The 9,688-nt window shown below is 44.1% G+C and overlaps 1 protein-coding gene across 3 annotated transcripts; it reads right to left on the bottom strand.

Moving 5' to 3' along the window:
• On the bottom strand, nt 1-9,671 carry KCTD21 (potassium channel tetramerization domain containing 21). 3 transcript variants are annotated; one of them, XM_017735944.1, is made up of 3 exons: nt 7,865-8,263; nt 6,994-7,253; nt 1-1,532 (listed from the first exon to the last, which is right to left on the bottom strand). In XM_017735944.1, exon 3 carries the CDS (start codon nt 1,500-1,502, stop codon nt 720-722), a length of 783 nt encoding a protein of 260 aa, XP_017591433.1. In that variant the 5' UTR covers nt 1,503-1,532; nt 6,994-7,253; nt 7,865-8,263; the 3' UTR covers nt 1-719. The 3 variants fall into 3 exon arrangements, with proteins under 3 accessions (XP_017591433.1, XP_017591434.1, XP_008633135.1); XM_017735945.1 differs by lacking the exons at nt 6,994-7,253; nt 7,865-8,263 and adding an exon at nt 9,650-9,671; XM_008634913.2 differs by lacking the exon at nt 6,994-7,253 and having other exon boundaries at nt 7,865-8,264.
• Between the last annotated feature and the right edge of the window lie 17 nt (nt 9,672-9,688).

A 9,688-nucleotide genomic window follows, 5' to 3' on the forward strand; every position in this document is an offset into this window, starting at 1 on the left:
AGGAACACCATTCTCTCTTCTATGGCTTCCTTGCCAGTCACATTATCCCAACACGGCTTCCCTGAAAGCAGAATAAAGCAGGGGCTTCCTCACAGGGTTCAGAAAAAAACCCAAGCCAGCTTCACAGGGTGACAGAAATCCTTTGTTGAACCCAAAGAGACAGGATCCCTTACTCATTTGCAATTTGCACCATCCTTTACAGCTGTATTGAGTGCACGTGGGAAGGCTTCTTCTCCGTGGATCCAAACAAACTTCTTGGATGCTCTGCACAGGTGATACAGCAAGACACGGCAAATGTGCTCCTAGGGCTGTGTGCTGTCCATGGTATCTTTCACTGCGTCTGTTCTCCACATACATTCCAAACCATGGTTACCGAACCCTCACATCCCCTGACAATGCAGGCTAAGGATCACTCCCATTTTCCAACTGGAAAACGTAGAGAGCACAGAAGTGATTTTCCCCAGAATTGTACAGCAGGTCAGACGCAGAGACAGAGACAAAGCCAGTCCTTAATTCAGGTGCTAGACAATATTGCTTCTGTCTGGAATATGGACATATTCTGAAAGGTCGTATTGGTAAGTACATTAAAGGAAAATCATCTCCTTGTTAGTGACTCTTAATCCAGATAAGCATGATTCTGAATTAGGTGTAAGTGTGTTTTAAAGGGAAACACTTAACCTGTGTTATCTCCATGCTGGCACCACAACAAACAGCCATTCCTACTTGTACCGAATTAGGCGAATAATCTTATTATTCATGAAATCTGAAGTATGTGGATGAGCAGAATCTATGCAGAAACCATCACTCATGGCTATTTTCAGCACTTCTTCCACAAACACCTGGAAACTATTGATTTGCTTATTATCTGGCACCACCCAGAGTCTCTTCAAGTTCTGCCTGGTGTACTCCTCTTCGGGAAGGCCTTCCACACTTGCAACCCAATCTAAGGTCAAGTGGTTGGGGTCCTGCAGGTAACTGGATATTGAGGAAAGGTTTCCATTGAAACAATAGTAAAGTTTGGAACCAAGAAGCTTCAGGAACAGGCATGACGTGGAGAAGATATGAGCGCTGAACACTTCCATGTTGGAGGAAGACAGGCTGTAAATCTGGGGTGCTTCTCGGACGGTGAAGTGAACGGTCTGGGTCTTCTGATCGAGGGTGATGTTGAGCATGGCATTTTTCTCTGCTTTAGAAAGCTCTACCTCCTTCTCCTGCAAGGCCTCAATCAGGGGCTGAATTTGATAAAAATCTACTTCCCGCCGCAGTAAGCCCATTTCCTGAAAGTCTTCAGGGAGGTCCAAGTGAGAAGTTCGTAAAAAGTTCAGGATATAGCGGAAGATTTTGCCATCTCTGTCAATAAAGCAGTTGCCTTGGCTGTCCTTCTTGGTTGGGATCTTCCCACTAAACATGGCCCCCAGCATGGAGTCTGGAAAGCTAGTCAGAGTGGACAGAGAGGTGGTATAGAGTTTTCCGCCAACATTGAGCGTGATAGGTTCTGACATGATGGAAAAGTCACGGTGCTGGGACTAATTCTAAAAAAAAAATAAAATAAAAAAAAATCCAACACCACACATTTAGTTGCATTGGCCTTTTTGAAGGTTAAACTACAGACATAAATATTCCTAAATATATAAGGGTAAGCACATGGCAAGAATTCATCATAGAAATTAGGAGTGCGGAATTATTTTCTGAGGTTGTATCTTGAGAACAAGCATAAGGATGTTTTTTCTCCTAACAGATTTGAACAGGACTTTGTATAATTCATTTAAGTGCCAGAAACCATGAGTCTTCCAAAACTTTACAATTATGCTAAATGTGAATCTCTCCCACCAATACCTACAATGAGGGCTGACTTTGAAGTAGTGATCTGGGCTTGTATGATCTCATTTCCCTCACGAACAGAGAATTTAGAGGGAACAAAGAAGGACAGGACAAGAACTGGACATATCCCAACATCTACCATAGTGTTTGAAGATATGATTAAAGCAGCAAAGCCATTCAGCAGAATCCCCTGACACATGTCTGAGTGCAGTCAGCCTAGCAGGGAGCCAGACAGCAGTTGCTGCTGTAAGCACACAACAGTCTGTAGTTCCTTTCAGTAAAAAAAACCACCAGGCTTTCTCCTTTCAATGTGCTTTATCCTAGAAAACATTTTCTAATTATTTGGGGCCATATTCCAGTTGACATAGTTTCCACGCAGAGCCTCTGCAATCAGCTGACATGAACTGAGGATGCGATTTTAAGGTGCAGTTAAGCCTTAGGAAGGGGCATGACCTCCCTTTGCCCTCCACCATACCATTCTCCTCCCTTATGCCACCTCTGGCACTCATCTGATCCAACAGTGAGCCAGTTTAGAGAGAAAACCCAACATTTTCTATTCAGCATGTTTCTGCTGTATCTTGGAACTGGACTAGTGCCAGGGCTGGGGCAAGGGAAAAGAAAGGAGCTATGCAGCTGTCTCCATTGAGCTCAGCTCAGCTGTCTTGTGCAGGGAAAGCCACCAGTGTTTGCTTACAGAGGCAGGAGGTAGCTCTTGCTGCAGTACATACAGCCATTCAACAGAAAGCTGCCAAAAAGCTCCCTTAAAATTAAACTTAAGTGCAGGCATTTTCCTAACTAGTAATGGAATAATCATAGACACTACCCACTATTATCAGCTCTGGAGTCACAGCAAAATGCAGATAGGGAGAAGGTCATCTTGTGCTGGAATATCAATTCTTGTATGGCTGCTAAAACCCAGATAACAGTGCTAATGGCATCCTAAAACAAATACGTCTCTAGACAGCAGCACATTTTGCTACGAAAAACTGGCCCAACCTAGGGCAGATAATTAACAGTTCAAAGGAGAGCCTGTCTTTAAATTGTTTGAGACTAACATTCCACTTTGTTCTTTAACCCTTGGCACACAGCCTATATCCCACTGCACAGTAATGGAAAGATGCTGATCTCTAAATCTAGAGTGCTTTCCCTGTATATCCCTTAGTCCCATGCATCCAGCAGAATTGGCAAATAAAGATGCATGCGTAGGCCAACACAGTAACACGTGCATTGATGACCACAGACCGTCCTTGTGACTAACCTCAGCCAAATATACTCCAGAAAAAACTGTCTGTTCCCATGCTAAACTCCCCTTGGAACTGTGGTCTCAGCGTACTTCCCACTCTTGAAGACTTCAACCCAATTTAGAGTCAAGAGCTGTTTAAACTTGATCATGTGGAGGCTTCAACTGATCTAATTCTGTAGCACGAGTGGCTGCCATGTGTTTTTTCCCCTAAGGGCTTGCAGTATGTCTGCAAAAGCATTGCTACAAGCACAATCAGGCATTCACAAAAGCAGCCTAAAATGGATTTTACTCTTTTTTTCACATTTCATCAAACAGAAGCTTCCCCATACCTCCCTACAAATAACACAGCCTGTAGAAGCAGGACTGACAGTGACTCCAAAAGCCATGTTCACTGCTTCCCACCTCTTCTGCCCTAAGCAGCTGCTGTAGACTAAACAACCTTTTCTTTCTTCATAGATGAAGCTTTCAGATTTTTGAGCTCAAGCCTGCTTATCTACACCATGAGAGTTGTTTTCTCATGCTCTCTGCCAGCCTTAGCCAGACGCAGAGAAAGATGTTTCCCTTGATGTGTCTGTGACAAGGCTTCACTTGGCAGAGCCCGTGATCAAGAGTCACAACCCAAAGACCACTGTATGGCCCAAAGATACGTATCTTCATTTCAAACTCAGCATCCATCCTAGGTTTACTCTGATCCAACACCTCACTGATAGCCTGAATGAGAGGCAGATGGCTCGGTCCAAATGTTACCTGAACAGGTAACATTTAAGTCTCCTGTAACTGTTTTCTTATCAGCAGTCCAAAAGGGAGTTTGCCAACAAAATATGGCAGTAACATGAGCTCTCTGAAGCTGAAGACTGTATCTATGCTGGCAGCAACAGCATCAGAAATCTAACCAAGCCTTAGCTCTGGAGTTGGAAGAGTAGCACAGAGATTGGCATCCTCTCAGCATGTGGGCTCTGCTCCTCTCCCACCTCTGGGCATTGCTCAGACACATGCCCTGGACAGCCCATTCTGCTTATGGGTATTTCACAGTCTACAGACCCATACAGGCTGGATTTCACTCTCCCAGGACACCAGCCTGCTCTGACTTTGAACCTGCCCACTACGCCTGCACTAGATTAAATTTCAAACATTTAATGATGCAAACATCTTGCCCATGGATGAGGCTGCAGGATAACTATTCCTCAGCTGTCATTCCTAATTGTCTTCTGCCTAATTCATCCCATTTCTTAGTGATTTATATCCTCATAGTGTGAAGATGAATCTGATAGTCTGGGAACCTCAAAAGACCCAAAAACATCAGCACAAATGAGCGTGAATGTCTACTGGACTTATCATCAACCTGGACTTAATGCGTTGACCAACCAATATACTTGATAGTAGCTGGGGAAAGTCAGTCTTTGCTGCTTTTTTTCCTATAAACTTGTTTATGAAAAAATGTTTTTCATAACTCTGTAAAAATTGAAATGAAATGGGTTGTAAGTTTTCTCTCTTTGCTCATTCAACCACCATTTGCAGCCCCCACCCTGGTTTATCAAGCTTGGGTGCTTTGCTAATGCAATATAAAGGTTGTCCAAGAGTGCAGCATGAAAATCACTTCTTCTTGGTGACATTTCCACAAAGAGGAGGTACCAAGAGCATCTGATCTTGGACATGGGAGGCTACTGCTCTAGTGGAAGGTGTCCCTGTCCATGGCGCGGTGGGTTGGAACTAGGTGATCTTTAAGGTCCCTTCCAACCCAAACCATTCTATGATTGTATGATTCTGTAACCTGCAGTCACCAAGGACAGGTACAAATTGGGTTACAGTTCTTGGAAGCAGAGAATTACAGTAAAGTTTTTTTGTGTAGCTCCTTCCCAAGTAGCACTTAAAATTCATTCACATTAGGTCAGCTAGAGATCTAATTTGACAGCTGAAGATGGAAATTTGGCTGAAGAACACAACATCTATTTTATGCTTGTAAGAGCAACCTGTATTTAAATACCTTTTTTAATATCATGGGGGTTGGAAATGTCTACATTTGACTTAAAGTCATGATCTTATGATGTCATGTAAATTGAGAGAAACCAGCAGGGCAATGGTTAGCTTTATGATAATGTCAAACTCCTGAACAGAAGCTGTTGTCTGAGCATCTGAGTATTTCAACTGACCACAGCTTGTAAATTTGAACTTGGGTTTTACTCACAGGAGCATCCTCAACAGCTGCATAGAGAACATTTCTGTAATAATCCTCTACCCCATGAGTTTAGTTCAGCAAATTACTGGTTTGAAGCTGGGAGAGTGATGGGGGTTGACACAGCAGGAAGGTATGCAAGTATGCAAAATGACAAAGGTAACTGTTTTCAGTTATCAATGCCTTCACATATTTAGAACCATCATTATCATACCACTTTGTTTCATAATCATTTTGAATGTAGGACAGCTTTGGATAAGCTTATTTCCCCTCTCCTGTATTCATCACATTTAAGAGCGCTTTAATTAGCTAATAAATAAAATTCTGTATACATAATTTAACTGAGTGCCTGTTTCACCCAACTTAGCAAAAACCCACAAGTGTACAATAATCATCAAAACAAAAAAAAAAACAAACCCATCAGTCATGATTTGCCAACATAAGTAAAATGTAAACAAATGGCACAAATATTACTATGTTTTTAACCACTGAAAAATGCATACAGCTGTAATCTAACCTTATCAGCAAAAAGAATGCAGTTTAACAGAAAGTCTAAAGTTATAGATATGTTTACATGGTTGCTGAAAGAAGACAGCTATAGCTATATATATATGTATATATATAAAGAGACAATTTTTAACAGGATTTTTATTGGGAAAAGAAATTGATTGCCAACACAGATTTCACTTTAAATATGTCAGGGAAAGAAAATGAAACAATCCTTCTGGATTTCAGAGGCAATGCCCAAGATGTGGATAACAGGCTGATCCTAGTGTCATTCAGGGGATTTAATTAATGAGATTAATTAAACATAGAGCAGCAAAGCAAGAGCAATCTGTAATTTGGTAGAAGAGGATCATGTTGAGTTGTTAAGGTTTCCAAAGTCCATCCCAAAGGCTGCTTAGGGCCTCTGAAGCCCTTACACATGGTATTAAAAGCATTTAAATTGTAGCATCCCCTGAAATGAGAGTTAACATATGCTGTTACAGCAATAGGGTTTTTGCTGCAAGATGTAGCATTATATGGCCATTTACAAAGTCATTGTTTTTAATGGTTTTAATTTCATGGAGTCACACAATTATAAAATGGCTTGGGTTGGAAGGGACCCTAAAGATTATCTTGTTCTAACCCGCCCGCCATGGGCAGGGACACTTTTCACTAGACGAGGCTGCTCAAAGTCCCATCCAGCCTGGCCTTGAACACTTCCAGGGATGGGGCAGCCACAGATTCTCTGTGTAGCCTGTACCAGTGCCTCCTAACCTTATGTATAAAGTATTTGCTTTGCTGGTTAACTTTACTGTGTAGCCTTCAATAGGTCACCTGTAAAATATCCCTCCACAACCAAAACTTGGAAAATCTGTATTTAAGACAGTGAAATACATGCAGCTGCTGGAAGAAATAGTTGAGGATTAACAATGAACTGCAAAACATGAACACAGGAAAAAGAAAAGAAAAAAAAAAAGAAAAAAAGAGAAGAAATTAATTATTTAGGCTAGTGCAATGAAAGATGCCTAAATGGCAAAAGAATTAAAGCAAGCCGGGGATCATTTCTGCTAAGCATCAGGAAGCGCAGCCAGACTAAAAACCTCTCTGGCTTTTTGCGTATTGCCCAAGAGAGCTGGTGAAAGCCACATCCAGGAGAAAAATGTTACAAGACACAGATCAGGTAGTGCTTTATAGGAAGTAATTCTGCCTTGGGAGGGGCAGGATTGATTTCAGCTCAAAAGGAAGTATGAAAAAAGAAATAGCTGGGCACCTGTATGGCTGCTGGAGACTTTAAATGGGATTCAGCAGCAGCTGCAGGATGGGGCTCCAGTCTGCTTCATTAGAGCATATTAATTGTGAGCATATAATCAGGCAAAGATGCTCCTTCCTGTGCGAAGCTCGTTCTGCGAAACTGGGTTTTACCCCAGTTTCCCCACACTTGGCATGTTATCACTTTGCTCCGCTGTGTCTCACTGAAATGCACGTTTTGGTTTGAGGTAAAAACTCCAGTTTCTACAAAACACCTGAGCCCTGAGAAAACAAACAAACAAACAAACCCTCATGAAGTTGAGAACTCCAGATCTGGACACAGCCAAGCCCATGGCACCTGCTGTAACTCTACCTGCAGAACAGTTCTGTGCCTTGCCCCTTCTCAAGGGGACAACGTCATGGAGAAAATCCAAACCCTACGAGCTCGTGCCTTTCTGTGTTACGGCGGCTGCAAACAAGGCAGTTTGAAGCCTAGAAGTCACCCCATGAAAGACAGGATAAAAAAAATAATAAAATAACTAAAGGGGGGGGGGGGGCGTAGAAACAAAACAATAGTATTTAGGGGATTAAAAAAAAACAACAAACCACACCTTAACTGACCACTTACCCAGCTCTCAGCAGACAATGGGCATCAATGAGAGCTGAGTTTTAGGAAGAATTTTGGACAAAATCCTTTGCAAGGATGAACTCTCCCCTCCCTTCATATATCCCTGATGCACATTTACTTAGCTCAGCTCATCCTCCACTACAGAAGGTTAAACATTTGCAATACAGTCTCTGCACCCTATATGCTTATTTATGGCAATCTTAGAGAGGAAATCCCATGTTTTCCCATTGCTGCAGGACGGACCCACCTGATTTTGGACACTTACTTAATATGAACCCCTCCAACTGAGCAGCATGTTAAGAGGCTTAAATTCAGTCGGTGAAGCAGAGCATGGCGTGCCTGCCACGAGAAACAGATCCCAAAAAGAAGCGCCTGCAGGGAGGCACAGCAGGTATTTGTTTCCGGGACTGCTGTGGTGCCTCTGGAAATTTCCAGCAGGCGTTTGGGGAAAGGCCGCTCACCCCGAGGCTGGCACGGGTGACATGGTGACAAGCTCTGGGAAGGGACTCAAATTCCCAGCAGGCGTGAGGCAGGAAACGACGGGTCACCCTTCCTTTCTCTTCTTCTTGCGACAGGATTCCTATCGATCTGCCGGTGGCTGCAGTACTGGGAGAGACATACTGACTATCCACCTTCGGAGCACAGCTGCTCATCTGCCAGTTACTTGTATTTAATTTATATATAATTTCTGACCCTGCTTTGTTATGCACAGAAACACCGTTCTGCCAGTGAGTCGCAAGAGGGGTGGGAAAGCGTGAACGGGAATTTCGTAACACCCCTGGTTTGTCGTGGGTACGATGGTGTGTGTTCATCCCTTTCCAAACCTGCACCTCCATGCCCTTGAGCATCTCCCTGGGCTGCTTGCTTAGGGATGCAGCTCAATGCAGGAGGCTTCGCATAGGCTCTCTGCCGATGCTGAATTTTCGCATAAAGAGAAGGGATAGGGAGGCAGAGGTAGGAAAACAGAGCTGGTGCCCAGTTAGTAAAAAGCAAGGAGCGATATTAAAGCAAAGGTCAGGTTCCTCCTGAGAGCAGAAGAACAAAAGCAGCAGCGCACAGCAGGGAGCAGGAGAACGAAAAGAAGGCTAAGAGCTGCTGAAGGAGAACGGCTGACAACAAGATGGAGGGGAGAGGGAGTGCAGAGCCACAGGGATGCAGCTGCAGCCAGGTCTGGAGAATAAAAGCCAAAGTGCTGCAGTGCTCAGCGCTCTCCTGGTGTGACCTTCAACACCCGTGGGCTCAGGGGCTGCTGGGCGGGCAGTGCAGATGGTCAGGAGGCCACTGCCACCGGCTGCCAGAAAGGAGCCTGCTTGGGGTCTCAGGGCAGTGGGAGCATCACTTTTCCTTCCAAGCTGATGTAACCCTTTGTACAGTCCAATATAGCCACTGTAACCCTTTGTACAGTCCAGTATACCCATTTAATACCAGTCTGGGCAGAAATTTTCACTGATTTTCAATGTCCTGTCCAAACACTCATTTAAGTATTACTTGGCATCCCTGGAGTTATCTTCCAGATACTCTTTATTTCCTTCATGGATCACTTTATTTTGTCCCTGAACAACTTCACACACAATTGGTAGCCCACCACCTGCTTGATGGACACACGGGGTAGTTCAACAATCCAGTTTCCACCTCATCTCCCACTGACACCATCGCTTCCAGAGCATCCCTGCAATTAGAGGGCGGCTAATTCCCAGCACGGATTCTGCTGCACCACAGCAAAACCCCCTCAGAAATCACGCTAACAAGGTAGGCACCACCCAGAATTAGACCCTCTGGAGGGCATATATCACGCCCATTGCCCAGCCGGACCCAGCTGGCTGCGTGTCCCGGGTGTGGGCTTGGATTCGCTGTGAATACCTAAATTTCGGAGATGTTTTATTTGAAGGGGGCAGTGGAATGTGCAAAGTTTGCAAAGTGGCACTGAGCCCGACCCTGTTACGGACAATCGTAGGTACGGCTCCTCCCTATACAGCCAGGCGCTCACACTACTAAATTAGCATCAAATGCTAAAAAAATAACCCCAAATTCCCCCGCAGAGGGGGCTCACCCGTCCTTCCCGCATCCCACAGCAGACCAGCTCCGCGGC

Source organism: Corvus brachyrhynchos, unplaced genomic scaffold (assembly GCF_000691975.1).
Source record: "Corvus brachyrhynchos isolate BGI_N302 unplaced genomic scaffold, ASM69197v1 scaffold44, whole genome shotgun sequence".
Lineage (NCBI taxonomy): Eukaryota > Metazoa > Chordata > Aves > Passeriformes > Corvidae > Corvus > Corvus brachyrhynchos.

Bases quoted from the DNA above. Each gene is read 5' to 3' on its own strand.
- KCTD21 (XM_017735945.1), bottom strand. From the start codon at position 1,502: ATGTCAGAACCTATCACGCTCAATGTTGGCGGAAAACTCTATACCACC.